The sequence below is a fragment of the Empidonax traillii genome, unplaced genomic scaffold, assembly GCF_003031625.1.
Source record: "Empidonax traillii isolate 1590-97213 ecotype Southwest subspecies unplaced genomic scaffold, ASM303162v1 scaffold175:size1888319, whole genome shotgun sequence".
Lineage (NCBI taxonomy): Eukaryota > Metazoa > Chordata > Aves > Passeriformes > Tyrannidae > Empidonax > Empidonax traillii.
Genome location: NW_020955368.1, coordinates 106,627 through 133,197, shown reverse-complemented (window position 1 = coordinate 133,197; position 26,571 = coordinate 106,627). Strand labels below are relative to the sequence as shown.

General features: G+C 45.5%; 1 protein-coding gene across 10 annotated transcripts in view; it reads right to left on the bottom strand.

The window, feature by feature from the left end:
* REEP1 (receptor accessory protein 1) overlaps positions 1-19,195 on the bottom strand; it is a 65,446-nt gene extending 46,251 nt beyond the window's left edge. For 6 of the 10 annotated variants that reach the window (XM_027885950.1, XM_027885949.1, XM_027885947.1 and 3 more), the window contains exon 1: positions 19,069-19,189. In XM_027885950.1, the coding sequence (XP_027741751.1) occupies positions 19,069-19,100 (32 nt within the window). In that variant the 5' untranslated portion in view covers positions 19,101-19,189. Of the gene's footprint in view, positions 1-19,068 lie in introns of all 10 variants that reach the window. The other 4 variants (XM_027885943.1, XM_027885940.1, XM_027885942.1 and 1 more) reach the window with 2 other exon arrangements.
* Between the last annotated feature and the right edge of the window lie 7,376 nt (positions 19,196-26,571).

Here is a 26,571-nt window from a genome sequence, read left to right as displayed (position 1 = left end):
CTGTGTTTGACAGCGACACTTTGCCTGGCACACGCCAGAGGCTCCGAGCAGCTGCCTGCAAGAGATAATGTTTCGTGGGCCTCCCCCGAGGCACTTGTCCCGTCGCTGCTCCTCCCCTCGCCGTGCTCCAGCTCAGCAGCCCTGCAGGAGAGAGCAGCCCCCGGCTCTGAGAGCCTTCTCCCAGCGCTGGCACAGCCCCTTCTGGGGATGAAGAAATAATTCATCAAAGCGTGATACTGAGGGCAGTAAAACCTGTGCCTTTTAGAGAAGAAAACATTCTCTGCTCTGTGACCGGGTCAGGTCTTCACCCAGCTTCGCTGCTCCGAAGAGCCAGGGGTTCAGCACCTGCGTGCCCCCGATGTTTTCCCTATCCAGCTGCTTTGAGAGCTCTGTTTTTTAGCAGGCCACATAAATGGCAATTTGAAAGCTAAATGGTATGTTTTAGATGGGAAGGGCTGCTTTTCCTGACTCTGGAGAGGGGGATGTTTATGTGGGGAAAAGCTTTTTTAGCAGCGCTGACATTATATTCCAGAGATGACAGATGGTGTAAAATCTGCATTGTGAGTTAGCCTACAGATTTATGGTAGGCTCATGATATGAAAAGGAACAGAAAGAGACTTATAACCTAACCAAACTAATTTCTAGGCTAAAAAAGGTATAAAACATGGACTGCATATCAACAAAGAAGCTTTGTATTATTTTCAGAGAATACCCCGTCATGCTGCAAGTATTGTTCTAGAATTATTTTGACTGATACTATGTGAATCACCTTTTAGGAAGCATAACCACACACAGAAATCTGAATTTAGAGCATAATCCTACTACATTCTGTGTATCCAAAAACTCAGTTCAGGTTATGGAAGACTTCCACCATCAAACCCTGAGTGTCTGGGGAAGTGGTGAGAAACACAAAAGCTCCTGTTTGTTTACCCCTCACTGAAAGACAGCTTTAGACTTCCAGAGGTGCACTCACGGGACAGAAAACAGGAATAAAAAATTAAATTAAACTATAACCCATCCAAATCAATTGCAACATAACCTCCTTAGAGTATTGTTACTTCAGCTTCCCTGGGACAGAACATTACTAGAAGGGTTTAACTAAATGCAAGGAATATTTCAGCTCACCAGTGTAGTTTGAAAATCAAACCAGAAGACCTCTTTGGCCCAAATATTCAGCTAAAGCCATGAAAAATGTTGACTTCCCATGGATGTCAAATGATTCAATCCACTAAAACAAATCAAGTAGTCCCAAGGCTGCTTCAAGTAGCACTAGGCTGTGGGAACCACCACAAGCTCTTGGAGTAGGACAGGAATCTCCACACTAGCCAAGGAAAGCAGTTCAGCACAGGAACAGCTATCAGGCACAGTCACGGCCAGCTTGGTGCAAAACAGCTTGAATAGAAAAATCTTACTGTCTGGGCATTTCTGTAAATACCAGAGAGTTATAGAATGGAAGGGACCTTAACAATTCTCTTATTTCAACCCCCTGCACCTTCCACTAGCATGATGGATATGGTGGATGCTGACAAATTCACAATAAACAGCGTTAACTCCTTCCAGCAGGAACCGACTTGCTTACATCTCTGAGGACTCCAGAACATGAACCAGAAAAACCAGAAGACCAAATCTGGAGGGACCAGTCACATGTGGGACTGTGGGACCCAACTCAATTGTAAGCTCTGTGTTCCAGAGCTAATATCTACCCCCTAGTTAAGTAAACAAACAAACAAATCCCACATCCACCTTTAAAACATTTCTTCTCATTTGATAACACATTGCAAAGAAGGATTTCAAAGTATAAATACTATTGTCTTTAATACCAAAGCTGATGGCACTACGACTGATTTCTGATTATTTCTACTCCACAGCGTTTTGTGTCTATTTTAAATTACAAGACGGCGAGACATTATTACAATTACACAGGAAGGTCACGTCAGGAACATGAACTGTGCCCAGTTTTCAACTCCAGTTTTAAAGCAAAGAGTGTGTAGAAAATCTAGGGCAAGATGATTCCACAGGTAATTTCAGAATATTCAGCCCATCCTCATGCTGTGGTTAGCAGGGGTGTCAGAATGCCACGTGCTAAATATAACAGCTGCGACATTGCCGGGAGTTCACGGGCCCTGCAAACCACGCTTCTCTTTCTGGCCCACAGACACAGATTGGCATTTCTTCTGGGTACTATAAACATTTCAGGGAGGGGCTGGCACCTGCCTTTTTTACCAGGACTTGCATAGGGTTGTTTTTTTTTTTTTTAAAGGAGGGAAAAATGAGACACTGTCATACAGCTTGAAAAAGAAAGACTTCTAGTCTTTTCTCACATGCATTTGACAAGGATTTCTAGAGTGAATTTAATAGAGTTCTTTCCTCCAGGGTCTTTTCTCGTTTCATTCATCCTTTTTAATCCCTCCGTTTTATAGGGCTAATAAGAGCATTGTAATGAAATGCATGGTGCAGCTGAGATAAAAACACGGAGGGAGAGATCTCCAGCTGGAGCTAAACTGATCCAGACCAGCCCCCAGTCTAACCCAGACACAGAGGAGAGGAAATCAGAGGGAAACGAGTCTCTGTACTGAGCCATGGATCACTAATGAATAATCAGCCAGAGCTGCTGGCTACACCTCGGAATTCACCTTCAACTACAGTAAAATTCTTTGTCTCTAATTAAAATTAATTAGAAGAAAAATGACCGTTTAGTGGCTAATCCTAAACCACGGTGCTAGGATAAGTGGTACAAAACAGCAGGTAGGGGAATTTAAACAATACACTGACCAAGCACCTCTTAGGGCTGTCCCAGGACAGCATCAGTCCTGTGGGGAGGACACCGATCACAGGAAGTTAAAGGGAGAGGCTTTCCAGAGCACTTCACAGACTGGAGGTGCTTCGTACCTGCAGGGCTATGAGACTCATTATGGGATGCATGGGCACACACACAAAACGAAAAGCACACCAATGTGACCACTAGTGGCAGCCTGCTTACTCCTGTTCCACATCTTGCTCATTCACATACTTGCCCACGATGGTCACCACGTGAAATACCTCCTGAACCTCCTGAGGTTCTCCTGAAGGACACAGGGGACAGCCAGCACTTTGGTTTCTGGGCTTCCAAGGAGCTTCATCGATAGTGCTCAGTAGAGAGTAAGAGCACTTCCTCCAGGGTTGACTCTGGAGGAACTGGTCACTAAGGAGCAGCACTGACCCCTGCCAAACATATTTTGTGAGCCCATTTTCTCCCATATCAACGAGCAGCAGGTGAGATATTTAAAAAGTCCATCAACACTAAACCAAATCACTGTAAACATCTTTCTTCCCCACATTCTCCCATCTGAGAAGAGAAAGAGCAAAACCTACATGACAGGTATCATTTAGTAGGCTACTGGAAACTGTCCAGTGAATGTACTGTAAGAAATACAAACGTGTCCTTTAGACTGGAATCACAGTAATTTTGGTAGGAAGTGGTCTCTACAAGTCTTCAATCCAAAATAAGACTAACTTTGAGTTTCCATCAGGTTGGTGCAGGCCCTATCCAGTCAAATTTTCAGTATATCTCCATCTCTGGCCTCCTGTTCCAGTGTTTACTTACCCTCTTTGAAGAATTTTTTTCCTTATATTTAAACAGAATTTCCTTTGCTGCAACTTGTTTCTATTGCCTCTCACCTTTTTGCTGTGTGGCTCCACAAAAAGCCTGGCTCTGTGTTCTCTGTACCAACCCATCACGTTTTTGAAGACAGCAGTGACACTTCACCATCTCTTGTTCAGGCTGCACAAACATCCCACTCACCTCTCCTGAAGCACCGTGTGCTCCAGTCCTCTGCCACTGGATTCACTGCACTTGGCCAGTGCCCTCCTCATACTGGGGGAAACCAAATGGGACACACTGCTCCAGACACTCCCTCACACTTTCCCAGCAGAGGGGAACAACCACTTTTTGCTCAACCAGCTGGATAACCCTCTTATTAAACCAATCCTGTGTCGAGCTCTGGAGAGGAACAACACTGCGCCATGCATATCATCAGAAGTACAGAAGCACCAGGGACCCAAATGATGAGGAGACTCTTCCTTGCTGCTTGGAGAACCTTCTTGCACAGCCACACCACTCCCTTTCCTTTGCAAGTGGTGCTGTCCCGAAGGAGATAAGCTGGGGAACACCAACCTTGGCTGCCAAGGGAAGCGTGTGAGGAACAGCACCACACTGACTTAGCACTGATGTTAGCAAAGAGCACCAAAACATGGGGTAAGGAGATTAAATGAATATTTACAAACACTGCTTTGAGTCTCTTGCTCAGCCATTGTGGGGGAGCTAGAGGAACAGCTAGATTGCCCTTATCTCTACAGACACAACTTTGTGTCATTAAGTGTGCAGTTTAATATAATGGTTTTATGGTAATGCTCTTGCATGATCTTTTCTTACATAAAGCCACTGGTTACTGCTGTGCCAAACACCATAACCCACAGTACGTGTCTGGAGATAAAATGACACCTCCCTCCTTCTGCTGGGGCTGGGAACCTCACGGGGAAAGTAAATTCCCCATACATGGCTAATAGTCATGCTATAATCATTTTTAAAAGGGTCAGAGGCTACAACGTCCAGCAAAGCCTTGATCGAGCTAAAATTGATCTAAAGGGCTTTCTTAAATGACAATCGCCATCAGAGCCCCTAAATTCATCCTTTAGAAGTTGGTGAATTCTATTTGCAGGTTAAATGATGAAAGATCAAATTAAATTGATCATAAGAAGTGCTATATTCAGCACTTTCAAAGGGTTGATCTATGTTAGTAACAGGAAAAATACACACTCCAGGGTTCAGGAAGCTTTAATTTCTCTGACCTACTAATTTGAAAAGGCTTTTCAGGACCATAACCAAGTGCACAGCAGGACCCTAAGCACAGAAACACCAGCACCTCTCTAAGTTGTGCCATCCTGAATTACTTCTCTCCAAGCCTTTGGAAAATAGATGAGTTGTCAGATCCCCACTGTACATTTTGGTTCCTCGTGGGCCCTGCTGAGCATTCCCCAGGCTGGACATTCATCATGCACTGCTGACACACCAAAGCTGCATCTGTTGTGCCTTTAACTTGCTGGGGTTGGGAAGGGTATGGCTGTTTCTGGCTCAGACCATACCAGCATGCAGTGTGGGTGGACCAATACACTCCCAGGAGGAGATGCAGCTGCACAGCCTCCAAAATTCATGCCATTCCCTCGGTAACACTTGCATGTTGCCCAGAACCACAGCCCGAGTGAAACATTTCTGACTTGCAATTCACTTTGCAGGTGCAGGTGACAGATATAACTCGTGCAGCTTGTACAGAGCATTCTAGAATAACTTTGGTTTTGCTCAACAAAGAAGATACATGTACAAGAGTACATTTCAAGACAGAAATACTGGAATTTAGGCACATTTCCATAGCCACTCTGGGATGCTTTTTAAAATGCAAGGCTTCTATTCTGAACTTTGGAATCTCTTTACATGTATTTAACTTTCCTGCATAATGACTCATCCCACAACTGAATATATTCTGCTACAAAAAGACAATGCCTTCCCTGCTTCTCCCAATCACTTGATCTCATTAGGGATCTCCAGGTTTTATATTTCTTGACCAACATTCATTTTCTTTTTTATTGTCTGGTATTTTCCAATCTTACCATTGCTTCTCCCTGAAGCTTAACAGGTTAAACACTTTCCTGCTACACCAAATACTCTGAATTTCACTCCCTGTAGTGTTCTAGTAAGTGATGTTTGGGTCTTTAACTAAAGATAAGACAGAAGAAGGGTTTTTTTTCCAATCCCCCCAGTTTTCATAGCACAACTACTATTCACCTGCATTACAGATTTTTACAACCAGCTATTACCTAAAGTGCAGGAGGGACTGAAAAGCGAGGACAGGGATATTACTGAAACATCTCACAGCACTTCACGCTGAGAGCTTCACAATGACATCTGGAGATTACAGATTTGGGACAGAGAGATTCCCAGGGTAAAGAGAAACCTGAGATGGCAAATATCTACTGGTTCCATTGACCGTATGCTGGCAATTAAATGGTTTTCACCACTGTAAATCAGCAGCTTGGTCAGAGCCCAGGCAGAGCCAGAGCGAGAGCTGGAGGGAGAAGTTGTGGTTTCCAGGCTCTGCTTCTGTGCCAGCCTTTGTCACCTCCACCATCACACCCAGACAATCTCACCCTGAGCACAGCTCAGCAAGGCAGGACTGCCAATCCCCACATTTGTTCATTTAATCTCCTCAGGTGATTTCTTGGAAGCTGTTAGGGGAACATCTCCATTCAAAATAAATTATCAGACAATGGTTTCTCAGAAAAGAGCATACGAACAAGCTCGCAGGTTCAGAGTACAAATCAAAGGATCTGATGCCCACAGACATCTGCGATATATGCACGTATTATAAAAGTTGGGATTTAAAATCCAGTATCACGATTTGGTGAAGAGACGAAGGGGTTTGATTCAGTTATTTTTAATACCTCCAGACAGCAATATTGCTACCCAGATACTCAATCCTCCTTCTGTCAGAAGATGCCGTGTTCCGATTTGCATTCAATTTTGATCTCTCCCAGACTTCTCATATCTCTCTGAATTTCAGGCTTTGGCTGAGAGCATTACAGAGAAAAAGGGATAAGCCATGCCAGTCTCTTCTATTCTGCATTTCCCCAAACACAAATGTGTTCAGATCAAAGCCTGTGACACAGGCACAGCTCCATCCCTACACCATGAGGAATACCACTTTGTTTCAGGCTTGGATAAACAGCCAATGCATTGCACGATTCCGAACCGTAAAGGCTTTGCCTCTCCTCTTTCTTTTGGCTTAGTGATTTCACCTCTTCTCCATTCTCACCTTCTCTCTCATACATATACCTTGCAGCTGGCAGCTATTCAAAATTTGAAATAAAGTATAAACTGAGGCTTAGGAGCCAGATGGAGACTTCACAGAAATAACTGGAGAGGAAAGCAAAGGGGAAGGCAGCCAATGCTTCTAGGACCAGTACAGAAATTTCTAAGCAGGCAGCTGCCTGAGAAGGCAGCTTGTACTTTTTGTGGGAACACTCACACTGCCTGCTACCTTATGTATGCTTTTCCATCATTTCTTATTCATTAATATTGCTGGTTTAAATGCCACAGTCCAGTCCTTGTTCTCCTTCCCAGGCAAGAAGATTCCCACGGAAGGATGACAGTGTTTGCAAGTGCCACTCTCCAGAAACAAAGCATCACGATTTGGAAATTAAATGGTTAAACACAAAGTTGTATAAAACGTGTCTGAAGAACTGCGCCTACACAGACTTCACAGTCCATTTATGGAACTGACTGCCCAGAATGAGTTTTCTTGGTTTCAAGAATATACCTAAATTATAATACTGTTTGAATAGGGACTTGATTTGTTACAGCCAAGTATCTGCAAACCTCAGCAGAATAATAATTGAAAAAGAATGCTGAGCTATTCCAGTGGTTTTATTGCACATCTGAGGGTAAAAACCTCAGGACACACTATATCAAAGAGGAAAAAAAAGATCTAATTTATAAGTCAATCCTTGGGGGTGGGATGGTGGTTTTACAGAATGGGTTTACATGAGATTAACTATGAATTACCACAAGCTACACAGAAGGCAAAGTGGTTCACTTTCAAGTGCCATGTAAAATCTGGCACAGTATTTATATACTAAAAATGCATGTCCTGCCTCATGGACAGCAGGCAAGATCTTTCACTGGCTGTTCAGTCTCTCCCAACAGCTCTGCTCATTCTGCAGCGATCTAGGAATAATCTGTGGAAACACGCACAGGGTCTGCATCATCAGTCATGTCTGTCACATCCCCTCGGGCCCTGGAAATGGCTGTCAGTGAGCCCTTGGGATACCCAGGTCTGGAAAGGCTGCAAAGCAGCACTGATTTAAGACAGCCAGAACCAGAGATGCCAGCTAAGGGCAGGCCATGGTCAGCCAGCACCCTCTGTAACAGAGCTGCACATAAGGGCACACGCATGAAGCATGAGATTACAGTTTCTCCCAGTCTGATATGATTAAAGTAGCTTTTAAAAATACATGTATTGGGGTGCAATAATGCATTAGGATTCTTCAGACTGAATCTAAAGAGGAGATGGTCTTGCTCTTCATCCTCAGCTTTCGGTGAGCATTAACACTTGATAGAGAAAAGCTCGAGAGCAAAGCTCAGCAGAGCTCCAGAGGTGAGCTTAGAGGTGTCTTGCTGACTGGCTTTGACTGCTCAAGTGCAGGTAAAGCCCTATTCCTATCCAGTGATGAAATTCCAATACTAAAATGAAAGAATTAAATAACTGTCCTGACAGAATCATGCTTTTAGTAGCCCTCTATCCTCGATCTGTCACCACTCAAAGGGCAGTTTACCCTGAAGCTCATGAAGGACGGAATCCTCCACTGAACAAGCCAACTTCTGTCCTGTAATATCCAATTTTCTAGGATCCAGCTGGCACCCTCTACAAGGCCCTCTCCACTCCAAGCTACAAACACAGCCTTGGGATTCTGACCTGTGTGGATTTACATTGCTCACTGACTTCAGCAGAGCTGCACCAGCTGACACAACTTGTAGCCCTGGTATTGCCTTAGGGATGAGAAAACAAGCGAGGTTTGCACTGAACCAGCATTTCTCAGCTCTTTATTCAGGCTGTCTGCAAAATATCCAGCCTTGATCCTTCAGGTTCACCACAGGGCAGGACTTGGAATTTTTGTGGCAGTTCTCATTAAAATTGGGCAATGACCACTTAGCATATTTCTACAGGCAAAACAGAGAAGCTGTGACTGTTCCAGATAGGAACTTACTTTTCCCCCCTCATATACTGTGGGGGTTTTATTAGAAGTTTACATCAAGAAGCTTTCTACTGAATTCCATCTTTTCTCTTTGGATAATCACACCTCATTTCACAAGGATTCTGTAACTCAGATCATGTGCCCGTAAGGCTTTTTTTTGAGCACATAAAACGATACACTTAAATTTGACTGCTAGACTAAAGAAAAAGGCTTGGTGCAATTCCTGATGGATCAAAGAATCCCCGAATCTTCTGAGTGAACGTGTGGTTTCTCAGTTATCTCTAAGTGCTGAGGTGACCACAGCAGTCCATGTTACAGACTCATGACAGTTATAGCTATATATATCCCTAGGTATGGATGTATCTATGAGACAGATGATATCCTGAGAAAGGATCATTAGACCTCAGTTTCTCCCTAAATCATCAGAGTCAGCAGGGGATTGGTTTGACTGATGGCACTCTGACAGCTATGAAAAGAGGTGAGCATAGTATGTAACGAGCATGAGAAAATTCCTGCAACATTTATTCAGTGTCTGGGTTTTTAAGGTATGTTTTAAATAACAGCTTCCTCTCTGCATGTGATCCTATGAGAAAGACCCTTTCTGTATATAGGACAGCAGAGTGTGTTGCCATGGAAATTGTTATGATCTACTTAAATTCAACAAATCCAGCCTTATGGGGTATATTCTCGGGAGTGTCTCAATTTAATTATTAATGTTCTTTATAAACAGCAACATCCTTCTGCTTTGACTGAGATCCTTATAAGCAGAATGAAAACAATAAACCTGGAAAGCAAAGTCCTTTGTTCAGCTGCAAAACAGGTACAATTAAACCAGGGAAAAAGCAAACAGTCTCCACGCTACCCTGTCAATGTGCTTCAACTCAGACCCAGATGGATCACCTGGAATGGGGAGAGTCTCATTCAGTGCCTGTGTCCATCATGCTCTTGGCCTCTCTGCTGTGATTTCCAGCAAAAACACCAGCTAGGATAGTGGGCTTTATTGCAGAGGGACATGTTGAGTGGAATCTAAGCACAGACCACCAGCTTATTTCCACAGAACCATCCATCTTGCGCTCCTTTTCCAGTCTAACCTCTCAGTCTTCTCCCGTGAATCAGTGACTAAACTCAAAGCCTTTCAGCCTCAGGGCAGCTCCAGCATCTGTGTCTCTCCTTCACACGTCATCATGAATTCTGCAGGTAGGTTTGAGGAGCCAGATGGTGTTATTCAGGCTGATTTAACACTGGGGATAGTTTCTTGTGGATCACATAATATGGGTGGCTCACAGGCCCAAGTTTAGACGTGCACAGAACAAGTTCTCCCAGGTGCCCCACCAGAAGAGACAGCAGGACAAGCAGAACCCTTCCAGGAGCAGGATGAGGCTCAAGAACATCAAGCTGCTCATCCAAAAAAGGGCCTAAGGTGGAGCACGACCCAGAGCAGTCCTGTGGGAACTGCCTGAGGCAGAACAGAAACCTCATCACTAGGGCTGTCTGCTGGGACCTGCAGCCTGGGGGAGCTGCTTCTCCCCAATGCTCACAGTGAGTACCAGAGCACTGGTGCTGAAGACATCAAGACAAAGGTGACCATGAAATATTATGGTGACCAGAGAAGCTTGTCTTCCTGGGACTGCTCTGCTCTTTGCCTTCATCACGTGTTTCCTACTTATCCTCCCTGAAAGGGTGTTCTTGAAATGCCACCCAAGATTCCCGCTTTCACTGTGCCATGAGTGCTCCTCAGGGACTGACAGTCAGGAGAGCTCTGCCACAAAAGAGGCTCGTCCATGTAAAACATCCCAGAGCAGCCCTGGACTTTTGACCTTTCGCTTGCAAATTTCAGCTCAAAATTCGTATTTACCTTGTCCCTGCAATTCTGATCCAGAGAACGTTCCTCATGTCCACATCAGGGTCTATCGCATGTAAAACAGAACTGGTAGCTTAGACGGACAGAGGTCATCCCTAAGACTACTTTACAGGTACCAAATTAAGAAGGAATAAATAACCTGCCCTCTTCCCCCAGGGAACTTACAGCACTGCTGAATCCAGGCTCTTGGTGTTCTCATACAAAATCTGCCCTTTCCTTGGAGGAGGTTGGTTATTGGTCATAAGCCTCCCTCCAAAACATGAGGCCAGAAATGTCTGGCAGTTTTTGGCTTTCCTCCATAAACACTTACTTAGAAGCTGGAAGCAAGAAATAGAATAAATGAGCTCAACTGAGCTGAATGAAAGGAAGCAGCAGTATGAACTCAACAGAAGCGTTTCTTGTGTAGGAGCTGCAACTGTTTGTTGATGCTGATAGCATTGCACTGCCTGGTAGACTCACAGGCAGGCTACACACGTTGCTCTGACATCCCTGGGACCCATCCAAAACGGCACAAAATTCCAGACACGAGGGGCATTCTTTGTAGCTCCTCACAAACACGTTCTTCCATACTGGTTTTGTTGTCCTGTAAAATCTGCCATTTTGGAAAGTAAAATATTACCATGGGCTCCGTGAGAGAAAAAAGGGGAAAGAGACATTGCAGCTTTATTGACCCATTGATTGATTCCTTCTTTGAAACTGGATGTTTATTTATTAGCAATTAGTGCATTAGCAGTAAGTGAGGCAGCAAAGAAGCATTCGAAGGCACAAGCCTTTCCTAAGCGTGACACCAGCTGTCCCCCTGTCAGTGCCAAGAGTAAATCTCCAACTTGACACCTAATCCTCTGCCTCCATATAAATGTGCATCCCTTCTGAAACACAATCCCTGCTCTTCGTTTCTACTTACTGTACAACCAGCTCCTCTCCTTCTTCGGTGCCATCCTTGCCCTTCCTCTGGCTCTTACAGCTTTTACTAGCCTGCAGGTCGCTGCTTTACCACGCAGAGCAAATAAAAATCCCTTGTCCTCCCCTTCTCTTGCAAAATGTGACTGCAACAAACAAAAAGCAGGGTATTCTGCTAAGGAGCTATGCCTGCTCCAAGGCTCAGATCAAATGATCAAGTGGTTCTGTGTACCAAGTTTGGGAAAGTACCACCCGTGTTTCTAAGCTCTGGAATGAAGGTCTGGAGCGTCTTCCCAAGTCCTGCCTGTGGAATGAGCAGGCCTGTCCTGTTATCTCAGTCATCCTCTTCAAAAGCATACAAGTCATGGGAAGATAAAACACAGTTTTCATTTTGTCACTTCTTCCAGCTCCTTCTCACTATTCTGCTCACCATCTGTTTTGCCTGTATTTCATCCATTTAAATTTGGAGCTCCTCAGAGCAGGAATCTTGTCTTACTACATGTGAAATGCCAGAAAAGAGCATGAACACTGTACCAGTAATGGTGTCACAGAGGTATTACCAAGGAGCACAGGATCAGCCTCATAAATGCTTCACCCAGAAGGCAGAGTTGCATGTATTCATACCTTATTTATTTTTCTGTTACTAAGAACTTAGGAGAACCAACTAGAGACTAAACCCCCCTTGTCTAGGTGCTGTAAAATAAAAAATACTGAGAGTTGCTGCCCCAAAGGGTTTGCAATCTAAGTTAGCATACCAGTGATAACAAAAGTATGCGGCACCTTCCCCTGCAAAAAGCAGCATGTGATTAACTTCAACAACACAGGTGATTTAAGTGAGATTTTGCCATATGAGTGTTTTGCTTGCAAAGAGCCCCATTGCATGGATGCATCACTCAGTCAGCCATTTCACCTCACAAGACCCACCTGAAATCTGAGTGGCCCTGATCAAGTCAAGTGGACAAGTCAACAGAAGGAACTCTTAGATTCTCGCTGCCTAATGAGGACACAGAAGGAATTTTGTCGTACAAAGGTTTGAGAGCAACCCAAAACCACCAGTACTTCTGCAGCACTCAGGTCTTCATCCACCTTCACGATTAGCCTGAAAGTTCCCAAGATACCATCCCTGTCTGCGGAGAACATGGAAACAGAAAGGCAAATGCAGTGCTCAGCACTCCGAAGCAACTGCTCAAGTAGGAGGCACGACTGTACATCCTCCTTTATCCCATGTGTACCAAGCACTTCCTCTTGACCCAACAACTCCCTGTGCAACACACTGCCTCTTCCAATGGAAGCTCCTGGGAAATGCCAGTTTCCCTCTCAACTGCACTAAAAACATGGAAGAATGTTTCTCAACCTTTCCTAATCACTGGAACACCCAAACCTCTAAAAGAAACACAAAGCTCTTTTTTGCACTGTTGCTTAAGGAGAGATGATGAATACTAAGTCACACAGAATTGGTAAAATGTCAAAATATTAGTATTTTATACAATTTCAATTCAGTAGATATAATTACGAAACTTGTAACTAAAAAAATAAAGTAAAACATTGTGTCTTCTGTTTAAATCAGTTAGTACATAATTGCCTGTAAAAGGGTTTCTGTTTCAGAGCTGAAAAATTTCCATGGGCTGTCTGATGTTTTGTGGACTGCCAGTCATCTGTGCACCACAGGTTGAGCACCTTGGACATAAATCTCACTGCTGGGACCAGGAAACCAATTTTAGGCAGTGTAATGCCTGACTTAATAGCCTGAATTAGGCAGTCTGGCTGTTGCATCCTACTGTCTGTGGCACAGAGGATCTGAAAGGGAATAGGTCATCGTTCAAAATACTTCAGCCTTTGGTTGTTTAACTGCTTCAGGTAGCATGTGTTTAAGTCTGTAGGTTTGCTCTATCCCTCTCACACCCATCACAAATCCATAAAAAGAACCACAAACACACTTCCCAATTCCCTTCATCAGATTCCCTTTTATTAATTGATTGATCAAGAAGCCTGAAGGAAATATATTAACAGTTACCACAGGTTTTCTGTGGAATACTGGACACATCACTTGACGTCCCTGTGCCGCAGTGCACTTACCAGTACAACGGCAGTAAAAATCATTCTGATGACCCAACACCAAATTAATCCTTCTAAGTGCTTTAATACAGTGAATGGAAAGGGTCCCACAAGGCCAAAATACTGTACTAAGCCATCTGCAAAGATCAAGCCCCTTGGCTGTATTCCATGACTTCCAGTTGGGTGGAACGTCCTTCCATACCACACCAGGCCCAGCAGGATCTGTGATGAGCACACAAGCAAACCTTCCCCACTGGGGGACAGGAGCTTTTCCAGCACATCTGTGCCTGGGCAGGAAAATCTGGGTCACGGCTGCCAGAGCAGGAGGCAGAGCTGTGCCCTGCAGCGCGATCACACGCTCACATTTCCCACCAAGGGCACGGCAAATGTCGCACCTGCGCCGGGCGCTGCTCTGTCACTTACTGTCACCAACAGGTTCTGCCCCCTCGGCAGAGACAGAGGCTGCAGCAGAGACGCACGTGGTGGATGGAGCCACAGAGCCCACGTGCTCTCCATGTGAAGGACAGCAGCAGTGCAAGGCTGCAGCACGTTTTGGGAGGATTACACCACTGTTTGTACGGGTAAAGTTTCGTAGCAAACTCTGCAGGTACGGCACGTGGTCTGCCCTTCCCACTTCCCAGCTCCAGAGCACCTGAGTCTACTGCCAACTCATCCCACAGCCTAAGCCAAGAGCTCAAACCACACTTTGGGTCCTTTGCTGTATTTTCAGATAATTTTACATTGCTGCTGTGAGGCCTTTAGAGAGCAGCAAATACCTCAGTCCTTCACATCACCTTCCAGCACCAAGCAAATAAAGTAGCCTGTAAAGAAAGGACCTTCACATATATGATACATATCAACTGAAGCACTGATGCTGACATATCAATAACCAACAGCTCGGGGCTGTGCTGTGATTTCATGAGAGCAGCCCTCACCTGCTTGAGTGGGTCCTGTCTCTGCCTCTCATAAAGAAGTCACAAATTAACATTTCCTACCATCAGATAATATCTATGATACAACTTTTCAGGTTTTGTTTCATTCATAAATTTCTTCAGGCTTCCCATACACATGAAAAGCGGGAGGAGGAAGGATCTGCTAAGTTTCTCTAAAATGGAAATTCCTTACTGATGTAAAGATTAAATCTATGTCTGACTCAGTAGCGCTATGGATTGACACCAGCTGAGGATGGGGGTGGTTGATCTCACACAGCCTTGCTAAAATGGCATCACAGTAACCAAGAAGGAGAAAGCTGACAAATTGTGACAGGGAAGGGATTTTCACTCATCACTTTAAAGAGTTCTTTGGTTCCTCTTTGATTTTGTTCAGACCTACCTACTTCCAGGGAAAGCCGGAATGAAGGATGCCATCCTCTTTCACACCAAGAGATTAACCAGGCCATTACTGATATTTTGATTTAATATTGATTTGATATAAAAGGAAACAAATACAGGCAAAAAAAGCATAATTAAGGCTGTGGGGTTTCACCATTAAGAACATATTTAACATATTTCATAGTAGGTTGCTATGCACTCCTATGCTTCTCACAGCAGGAATTCAAGTGTTTTAAGTCACACAGTACCATCTCAACTACTGATGATATGTCTGATCCAGCCTCATTCCTACTGACATCTCCTTCCTCTGCCACATGTTCTGGAAGGTTTTCAACAGGCAGTGTGATGTGTCTGACTTTCAGAACATGAGCCAAAACCTGTATTTCTGTTCTGCGTGATCCCAAGCACAAAAACCCAAGTTCCGTGTTTCTGAGAAAGGACGGGATTTCCACACCAATACAACAGGCTGTATTTACATATACCACTTTAAACTCCAAAATGTCAGTAGACAACAGCCAAAAAGCAGAGCAGACCAGTAACCATCGAGGATTGCCAGTGCTGTGCACTGTAACTGAACTGGACAGCAATAATGAAGACAGATCCCAAGCCCTTCTCCTAGAGAGGCCTCTACCACTCGAAGCGAACAGAACCTCCTTTGAAATGAATAACAATAAACTGCAGATGGAAGGACACGCCACTCATCCCTTCTGGTCGGTCTCGGGGAAGATAAATTCAGCACAGTTCATTACACTCCATAGATGAGGAAAGCAAGACACGGGTGCTCCAGGATGTCCTTTGAGATGTACTCGGAGATGATGAATAAAAAAAGGACTGTAATTAATCCACAAGTAGTTACATTATCCCATTCCAGTCATTGTGAGAGACACAGGAAAAAGTAACTCCAAGATGCAACAATTGCAATTACAGTGATCGCAGACCCCCACCCCCCCCCTTGGTGGAAAAGTCACCTGTGATCCACTGCCATCAGGAAAAAAATTCCAATTTTGTTCTCATTGAGGTCAGTGAAAAAAAAAAAACTACCTGGGACCACAAGACAATGAGAACTGAGCTCTTATAGGAAAAAGATATCCAGGGACAGGATTATCTTTTTGTTCTGCATTTGTACAGTACCTATTGCAGATCCTGAACATATTAAAGTCTTCAGCTTTACCACACAGCTATGGCAGTGTAAGATGCTGCTCTGAAGTTATGGTTTCTCTTCTGGGGGTTCCCAACACACACCTCTGCAGGCAGAACAGAACCAGCCAGTACTCTGGACACCAAGCCCAGACACTAAAGGCAAAACGAGGTTTGCACTGACTTCCCACTGAAATGGGTGAGAAGTGCTCGTAGGCTCTTCTCCTTCAGCAATATCTTAGAAATAGAAATTGCTAGGACAGAGCCAGTAAAAACCAAATCAGAGACAACAGAAGCAGCAAAGCACCCAAGACCCAAAGCAAAGGTTTGCCTTTTCTCTTTAAGCCCTTTCTGTTAGCTGAGTCATATCAGACACAGCCCCTGTGGAGATCAGCAGAAGTCAAAGAGCACAAAGCAATATTCACAGTGTGACTAAACCACACCACAGCGCTTTCCTCATAATCCTTATCAGCTAACAAGATTTAATGAAAAAAACAACTAAATAGACAAAAGCAGGAGGGGGGAAAGCACAAGCAGGTGGCCATTCTACTTATAGCACAGCTATCTGTACTGACGGATCAACCAGTGATTCATAACGAGACGGGGAAAACCAGATTACACAGATTAAATCTCTGTCATGATCCTAATCTGCAGACCACTGTACACCAAGGAGTCAGTGATCCACCTAAACTAACCTGAATGGGTGGAGGTCTGTGCTGTGCTGCAGGTGTATCCTGGCCAGTGTTGGAATGTACATAACCCTTGGATGCAGGATCAACTCGCTCATCACCTGAAATTAAACCACGTGCCTGTCCTTGGTTGCCTTCACCTAAAAGTGTCTGCTGGGAACATCCTTTTCATTTGGCAGTAGAAGTGATGAATAGAAATGCCTTTAGAAATAAAAAGAAAACGCTCTGAGAGCTGAAAAGACAAAAATGTAAGGTAACCTTTCCAGAGACAGATCTGAATGGTGTGCTGCAGACTGGAGGGCTTTTCCATGTCAGGCAGCTTGGAGTTTCCAGTATCTGATGGAATGTAAGATTATTTATACTCTCCTCTTTTTCTTTGCAATGTTTTAGCTCTAGCAAGTAGTGTTTTAAGTGATACTCTAGAGTCCAAGTTTCTTCCTGGGATTATGACAAATCATCACTTCCTGGTGCAAAATACTTGGATGTATGGAGGCATAGTAAGCAGTGCAACAAAAGTCATGACCAAGCTTGGCTGGGTTTCCTTGCAAAAATCTTTTTTAATTATTATTCTGGTTACTACATTATTAATATTTACACTGCATATTCAAATTCTTATTTGCTGTTGAAATTGTGGCATAACAAATAATTGACACTGCCCTCTATACAGCTGATTCCATGCTGTGACATGTTAGTCAGACAATAGTGAAGAGAATGGGCAGGACTGTGTGCTCAGCTACTTACCTGACTGATCAACTGCTCCCTGTCCTGCCCCTATCAGATTTTTACCCAGTCCATGTGTCTTAGATGAAATGACCCGTGTATTTGTGCATGTGCTGAGACAAGTTAAACTACCATCTCTGTGTAGGCATTCTTTGTTCTTGAGCATTAGCTGGGTTACACCATGACAGGGTTTTTTTCAAAGTGAGAATTAGTCTAGTAGAGAAGAAAGAAAAGCTGCCATGGACAATACATGCTATATCTCACATTGCCGGCAAGGGTATCTGCACAAGCTATACTGTTCAAATTAAATCTTAAATATTTAACACACTTTCCCAGAAGGAAGTGCAAGCCCAGTAATGGCCGGCAACAGCTGCAGCTGAATCCAGATGACAGACCTCCCAGCAGCTAAATTCAACTCTAGAGCCCCCCAGAATCTCCATATCTGACAGCCACCCAATGTCTTAATGACCTAGCTAAGATCAAGGTGAATTTTCCTATTGATGCTTCATCTCATATGGCAAAAGAGACCTTGAAAATGCTTTCTCAATGCTGGAACCATGCTGATGGTGCAACATCATGGCACGTTTCTTTCAGACAAAGAAAGTGACAGGCCCTCCCAGACCCTCTACAATAACTTAAGAGCACAACAGATGTTCTCCTGAGTCTGCACATATAGGTATGAAACACATAAAACTGGCAAAATATTTCATCTGATTCAGCGTACCAACCTTGCCCTGCCACATTTCCAGAATGGAGATCAGCCATTCTGCTGCCCCACCTTAAGCCTGTAATCCCCCTTCCCCCAGAAATGTTCCTAGTGGCAGTGCCCTTTTCTCACTAAACCTCTCCTCGGGTGGGGCAGATGAACATATACCTCGAGCTTGGTCCCTTTTTTCCCCCCTGTTGCCTGGGAAGAATTTTCAGGGAATTGCTACCACGTATTTCCACCTAGAACACTTCCATCCATGGAAAAGCTGTAGGACAAGTGCAAAGAGCAACACGCTTCTCCTCCCAGGCTGACAGGTTAAAGGGAAATCGACACCTTCTTTTGAGAGGGTGGGCGGCAGGTTGCAAAGAGAGGGAAGGAATATTTGATATACATTTTGCAAAACAGAGGGAAGAAAGCGGTGGCGGCGGCCGGGAGACCCCGCGGCCGCCTCTCCCACGCCCCCTCGCGAGCCCCCAGCCGCGCCGAGCCCGGTAACAAAGCAACACTGCCCAAATCCACGTCCATTTCCCCACCCGCGGATGCTCCACTGCCCGTCCCGACCCCGAGCCCGGCCGGTGCCGAGCGCCAGGCGATGCCACCCGCCCTTCCTTCTTCGCTGTCACCTTGCGCTGCTACAGCGCGGCCGCGCTTTGCCCTCCACCCACCCGGCGGTTTTCCCACGCTGGAAAACCCCGCCTGACCCACCTGCCTTCCCCCGCCGGGCAGCCCCGGCCCCGACAACAACCTGCTAAATTTAGCCCGGTATGCCCAGCAGGGGCGAGCGGGGCGGACACCGCGCACACACACACACACACACATAGACACACACACACACGGACACGCGGGGCACACGCCGCAAGGTGCCGAGCGGCAGCTACTCACACCACTAGCCTGGAGATGATCCATGAGACCATGGCGCTGCCGGGTGCCGCGGGGCTGGCTCTCCCGCAGGGGAGGGCTGTCCCGGTGTGCTCGCCCGCCGCCGGCCGCCGCCCGAGTGCGCGGGGCGGGCGGCTCGGCCATCCGGCCCCGCAGCCTCAGCGCAGCCTCACTGGCGGCGCCGCCCGCAGCCAACGCGCAGCCCGGCCCGGCCCGGCCGCCCACGCTGGGCAGGGCCCGCGGCCGCCCCCCGCGGGACGACGAGGAGGAGGAGCCCCCCAAAGCTCCCCGATGCCGACCCACCGGGCGGGAGGGGGTTGTGGGGTGCGCAGGGGGGTCCCTGCCCCACCCATGGCATCGTGCAGGTTACGCGGGAGGTTCAGCACCACCGCGGCCGAGCAGGGCACGAAGGAAACGCTACGGACTGTTCACATCAAAGTAAGGGCAAAGCTAAGGCACGGGCTCTTCGATATAGGGAGAGAGACGGATGTCTCCATTTCCTCACACGCCCCAGAGTTTCCAGGCACAACCGACAAGGGACAAGCCACACGACCCAGGTGAATTCCCATCAGTGCCAGCAATCTCTCCTCCACATCACTTTTCGTTAGGGGGGTCTCACGGCTGTCAAGACCAATTTCCATGAGGAACATCTGCCCACACGCAAAACAACAGATGTTGGGTTGACCTGCAGGTTGTTTTTCCCCAAATTTCCCTTGAGTTCTTCTTCTTTTCCTTCACTACGCTGGCACATGCCAAATATGGTTAAATTGACAGAAATCACCTTTCCCTGCTTTGGTTCTTCCCATCTATTGGAAGCACAAGTGTCCATGGCAATTCATGGATGTGGTTTAGTCTTGCAGTGTTCCTGAGATATCTCAAGGTTGCCACCAGCCTATGCCCAAGCTTCACTTGGAGGCTAGTCCATGGAACATCCTGGTTTTTGGCATGGGGACCAAGGCTCCAGCCACCCTGGCTGCACTGCAGGATCCCTGCCTCCATGCCCCACACATTGGTCTTTTTGACTACTGGGCATCTGCAGCAAATTGCCCCTTTTATTAAACTGAGACAGCGTAGTTGAAAGAGGCTGAAAAATCCTAATGTATCATGGGTAACCTGTGAGGAACTCTAGCAGGGAGAGACTGAACATTTCAAACAGAGGTAGCAGAGCTAGGAGCTGATCACAGACCTTTCTGGTCCCAGGTGGCCACAGATACCCTCACAGTCCTGTTTCCCCACAATATCCACCCCCTACTGGAGAATCACAGAATGGTTTGAGTTGGAAGGGACCATGTGGATCATCGAGTTCCAACCCCCTGCCATGGGCAGGGACACCTTCCACTAGAACCAGGTGGCTCAGAACCCCATCCAGATAGACCTTATCTAACACCTTTCTTCTCTTCAGCTCAAAGTCGTCCATAACGGGATCCCCTTTCCTTTTGCAGGCTCCATGGACGTGGTCCCCAGAAAACCGACACGTCTGGGGACAGACAGACCTAACAACCCACAGTCTTCAGCTAACGCTGCAGGCACGGACACACACGTAGTTAAAGTTCAGCACCTCTAAAAATGAATTTCTCGGGCCGTATCTACACGGCCGCATCGCTCCCCTCGCCGCAGTGGGTCTGTTCTTCCACCAGGGGGAACTTCCACCCCGCGCTGTGACCCGTAAGGCGCCACCTCCGCACCCACATCCCGGGTACAGCGGCGCTTCTGCTGCAAACACTGGGATGTTGTGTCACGGACCGGCTGTGAAGCACAGCTGCGGGGCTGGGGCCAGCACCTGACACTCCTGCCTCGGGGACTGTAAGGGCTGGCAGCGGCAGCATCGCTCCAGCCAGCATTCTGACTGCTGTACAGGCACACAAGGCAGGGCTGGGTGGTCTGCTGCAGTAAGCACGTGTAAATTAACTGTCTTTGTCTCTGCACGATCTGCCTTCTCTCCAAAAGAAGCCATTAGGTCATCCAGCCCAAACTCTAAGGCAGTGAATCATCCTGTGGCTGGCTTGCTTTGTGTATCATAGCCAAATAAGTACTTGGAAATCTGTTATCCAAGACTTTTCTTGTATCAGGACTGTTTAGTGTGAGCTTTTAGACTGCATGCTGGCAGACACTCCATAACACTATTGCAGTTAATGGTGAGATATTATCAAGTACAGGCACAGATCTCTCTGCATGATTATTTGTGTAATCACCACAGTGCACAGCACTCTCCACTTAGTACTTGCTGCATATTTTGAACATAGAAAAACGGACCAATAGGAGAAGATACTGGATCATAAAGAGAGATAATACGAGGGACAACACCAAAAGCTTCAGCAAAACGTTTTAGTGCCCAAATCATAACAGCCTCATGTTCTCTTGGCTCCTTCCAGCCTCTTCCAACTCACCCTGTTCCCTGCAGCTCCTGCCAGTTGCCATCACTGCTGACCCCACCTCTCTTTTTTGAGCAGCAACTCTCAGAAAGGCTTGATTATTTTTCTGCCTGGCAGCTCCCTCTGGGTAAGCAGGACATGGACCCGCCTTGTGCTGCTTTGTACCCAACTGACACAATCATCACCTCATGACTGATCTTTAAGCCTCAAAAGCACACAGATAGTTAACAAGGTAGTCTGGTGATGGAAGATCTAAGGAGCCTGACCATGTGAATGCAGGGAGGTCCACTGAAACAGCTGTTTGGTGAACAGGGTGAAGGAGAGAAATTAATCTCCACTGAGTCACCAGTGGAAGGGTGACAATGCCCCCTACCTACTCCTCATGGGCTGTGTCTTAGGACAATTCCCAGCTCTCTGACTGTGAGCTCGGCATGTGACACCCCAAGCATCCTGGAAGGAGGCTTTGTTTGAAGAAAGGAAAGGGAACTTTGCTGTTAAACCACCTTATCCAGTCTATAAAAAAACAACAGAGAGACGCAAGAAGAGTTAAAGCTGTAGGAAGAGCTATGAATTAATTTACACAGCCAGCTCAGCAGAGATGCCACCCAATGTTAGTGGAACATTCTGAAACAGCTTTAGCAGTGGAAGAAGGTCTGGCAGTGAAAAATCCTACACAGATTGCACCATTACACGGTTTGATCTCTGTTCCCCAAATTAAAAAATAAATCAGCTTGGATAGTGATGGCAGAGCCACTACCCTCGCCCTAAATACCACATAACCTTCTCCTAGCAACTACTTTTCCTGAGCAGTTCACAGCCATGGAGAAGTCAGACCCCCCCAGCAGCTCTCCCATAATCAGACTCATTCCTCTCTGGACCCAGGGAGGGGGGATCTCTGCCTCACAGCTGAACAACAACTGCCAAGCCAAGAACAAGAAGAGTCACTGACAGATATGCACAGTTACCAGATCTAAAAAAGGCCAGGAGGTGGCAAGTGCAGACACCTCTTAAGTCCTCCAGGAGACTGAACCTACACCAGAGGCATTTCAGAGCAGCTGAAGGACTGACAACTCAGCCAGGAAATGCCCCCAGGGATAGAGAAAAATATCAGACAGAAAACTTGTCGTGATGTTTGGGTGCTGAAATTCATGTGGCAAAACCAGAGCAACAAAATGAATATAAAAATAAATAAAATACACGTGCAATAGCCAGAGTGCACACATATATTGCGTAGTATTGCTACAGCACCTTGAAAGTATCAGGAGAAGAAAGACAGTTTGATCAGGAAATAAATATTCTGCATTCCATCAAGGAATACACACACACACATACATATATATAAAAACATATATAGATATATATACTCAACCTCTTGAAAGAGAAATATTTGGTGTTCCACCCACTGGAACACAATAGGTGATCCCTTGCATTTGTCTTCTTTTTCTTGGGAAGCAAAACAAAAGAAACACATAAATGAAAACCTAAAGAGGTAACATAGACATTAGAGCAAAAATCCAAGGAGAATGTGGCTCCTGAACACAGTAATGCCCATTTCTAAAACTACTTTACTAACAAATGCAGAGCAGATAGGAAAAGGTTAATCATGCTCTATGGGCAGTATTGTTAAAGCACTGGGAGACAGTCAGCATTTCCTGGCTGCCATTTCCATCTTTATTATTGAATTACTTGCTTCAGAGCTGCAGCCATTAGCAAAGAAAGATTAAGAAATGCCTATTTTGTCTCAAAAGTGGTGTGGTCTGGCATTTGGTCTGGAATTGGGACTTCTGAGAAACACTCTGGATTCTCAGTGACTCACTAGAAGAGCCTGGAGGAAACATGGAGACCAGTGCATTTGAATGTATCATTGGGCTTTAGGTAACCAAAATGGGACAGATTAGATATCCTAATGCAAGACTCTGCAGCACAGAGCTTAGTCACTGGTACTCAATATCTCAAATATTAATCTCTGAATACCTCTAGTCGTGCACCAAAAGTGTCTTCTGAGTAGCCTGTTCTTTGCTTCCCATATCCTCTTATGTACCTTACATAAGACAAGATGCCTCTGTCTTGGAATAAATCCATATTCATTAGTGTCTCTGAGGCATCTGCAGACCCTCCAGTTCCATGAGAAATCATCCCAGTCCAGCATGTTTTCCTTTCTACTATTTCGGAATCATAGAATATCCTGAGCTGGAAGGGACCCACAAGGGATGAAGAAAATTAATGGATTACAGCATTTTATAAATTGATGAAAAAAGGACTGTATCTTAGACTGGGACTTATTTTTTCAGCCTTAAAGGTCAATAAAGACATCAATAAATTACCACTATTGTTACAGTACTTCTGTCACTCAGATTAGTTTCCTTGTTCCTTGTTAGGTGCTACCATCTTTTCACCTCGTGTCTCCAATCTATGGCCTGTCTCCATTTATGTCCTAAACACATTGCTATGGACAGTGCACAGCTGAAATGTAAAAAAGAAACAGTTCCATTAAAAACAAACAAAACAAACAAACCCAACAAAAAACAAAAACAAACAACACACTACAATAGTGCCTTTGTCTATAAGGCATACTGTCAAAACTGGAAACCGGCAGCAGGACCAATCCTATTTCAGCTTTAAAACAGGACATTGCATGGCCATGGCAAGTTTCTGTGGATGATGCACACCGAGTCAAGACCAGGGGAGGGTTACTCTTTAAATTTGCTGGTATGTGTCCCTCTGGGCCCTAATCATCAGCTATCACCAGGGAGGAGATACTGAGGTGCAGAGAGCTTTGGTCGGATCCAGTGGGTCAGTCCTTATCTTCTTGCACTGGAAGGATGGGCTGTTTTGAATTTTGTTACTGTGGAGTGTTCAATGATGACAACAATAGTAAATGTACAGAAGGATGACTCGACCATGTTCTTGTCCTTAAAGCAGACACGGAGAGAAAGGAGGAAGGCAATTAAGTGCCAGTGTGAAGGTGACATTTGCCAAAGAGGGATGTTGAGAGAAATATGGGCAGTGCACGGCCTTGAGGTTTCCCTGAGGCGCCATGGAAATGGGAATGCTAACGATAACAAGGAGCTGTAAATAATGAAAGGGGCCCCTCTGATGAGCAGAAGGGAAGCTTCCTTTGAGGAAACAGAGAAGGAATGTGCAGGAGGTTATCGATAGCCCTAATTGTGTCAGGAGAAAGCCAGAGCACTGGCTGCAGACTGGCCTTAGCAGTGGCTAGAGACAGGCTGAGTTCATGGCTTGGTGTAATGAAAGAACTGAAGGCAATAAGAGAAGAAAAGAAAGCACAGTGGGCTTCTCCCCATTCCTTGCTGAATCACCTTAAACCAAATAATCGTGGGCACTGTTCTGTTTACCAGTATTCTGTACAAAGATAAGATCACTGAGCAATTACTAGGCTAACACAGCTGTGTAAAAACATGTTCTAATAACTGCATAAATACTACTTCATGGTAAATTTTAATAAAAAGCTGATATTGACCTTCAGGATCAATTTAAATCCCAGAACAAAGCGGGATGTGGTTTCAATTTTGCACAGAGCCCACAGGGAGGCAGAAGGAAACGAGCTGCACTGGCACACCTGGCAAGGATGCCTTCCCATAGGAGCTGCTCAGAGGTACTTGCAGGTGAGCAGCAACCTCGCTGTGACTGCACTAATTTCTCCAGGGGTTTTCCCATACTTCTACCAGGACTTTCCTCCTCCTCCTCCCATACACCACAATATACCTGTGGCTCTCATGTGTGTCCTCTCAAGGTGTTTAAAACACCCACTGCTTTCCAACTGCTTTCCAACTGCTTTCTCCTCAGTTACACATGCAAAGAGAAATGCTGAGTGTCAAAGCATATTAAAGACACCGACTCTCACACGATGTATAGTTATGAACATGACATTCCACCACACTAAGCTACTTCCAGTTCTATTTGATTCTGGGAAAAAAAGTAAAAATGATGTCAGGGAAAAGATGCCTCTTTATATCGACAAGTTATATAACAATTTTTTCTCTGCAGGCAGAGTGTATGACAAAACTTGCAGCATCATCCTGCTTCTCTCCCTCTCATTATGGTGCAGTAGGGACAAGAATTAATTGTATTCCCAGGGATAAAAAAGGTCACATTCCAAAACTGAAACAGAAAAAGAAGCAGGACCCAAACAAACAACTTAGGGGCTTCAGAAAAAAACAAACAAACAAACAAAAACAAACAAGACAAAGGAAAAATACAGCCATTGTGATAAGAGTTTTTAATTCACCTTCTACAGGCTGCTTATAGAGCCCCCCCCATCCCTGTAAGTGTTACTCCCTTTTGAAGCCTTACAATATCTCGCCTTAATGCCACTACTAATGAGATCAGATAACAGTTTCTTGGCTGGTACCTGCTCACAGAGGTCAGTGAGTGGTGTGACAGTTGCATACAGAGCACTGCCGACACTTGATGTGGGAAGTGAAGATATTCTAACATGTTTCTGAACCCTTTGTGTCTGACTGAGGAAAGCAGCAGTAGTATCTCCCTACAAATAGTGATCCATGCCTTCTGCTTAGCACAAGATTTGAAAAGTCTGCAGCTGAAAATGGAAATTTGGACTCCTAGCAGTTGATACTTCAATACCACAAGGTACTCTGATGAAGAGAAAAAAAGACAACAGCCAATTGCTTGGGAAAAAAATATTGTGCTCAACCCCTATTTTCTATATTAGCCTCCAGCCAGAAAACTGCAAATTCCAGCCTCTCGAGGCGCTAAAAGAAACATTTGCATTTGCAAGCACATGTTCTCCCGACACACTTCAGCAAGAGACTCTCAACTGCACTGTATGAAGGCGATGGAGTGTCTTCTGTGCTCTCTCCTCCCTCAGACCCCAGTTCAGTCACGCTCTGTTTAAAATACTCCCCACACCTATTACAGCCCAGACACTCTCCAAGTGCCTCCGAAATGAGATGGACAAAATACAGCACAGAACAGCACTGCCAACAGCAGGACTGTGAAGGTGTATCTGTATCCCATGGGAAGTGTGCCAGCACATCATATGGTCTTCCCAGAACTACCCTGAAACCAGTCAGGACGCTGATAAAGGTCTTGCTGTAGCAACACAGAGCTTAGTCTGAGATAGCTACACAGGAATGTCCTCAGGAGCCAGCGG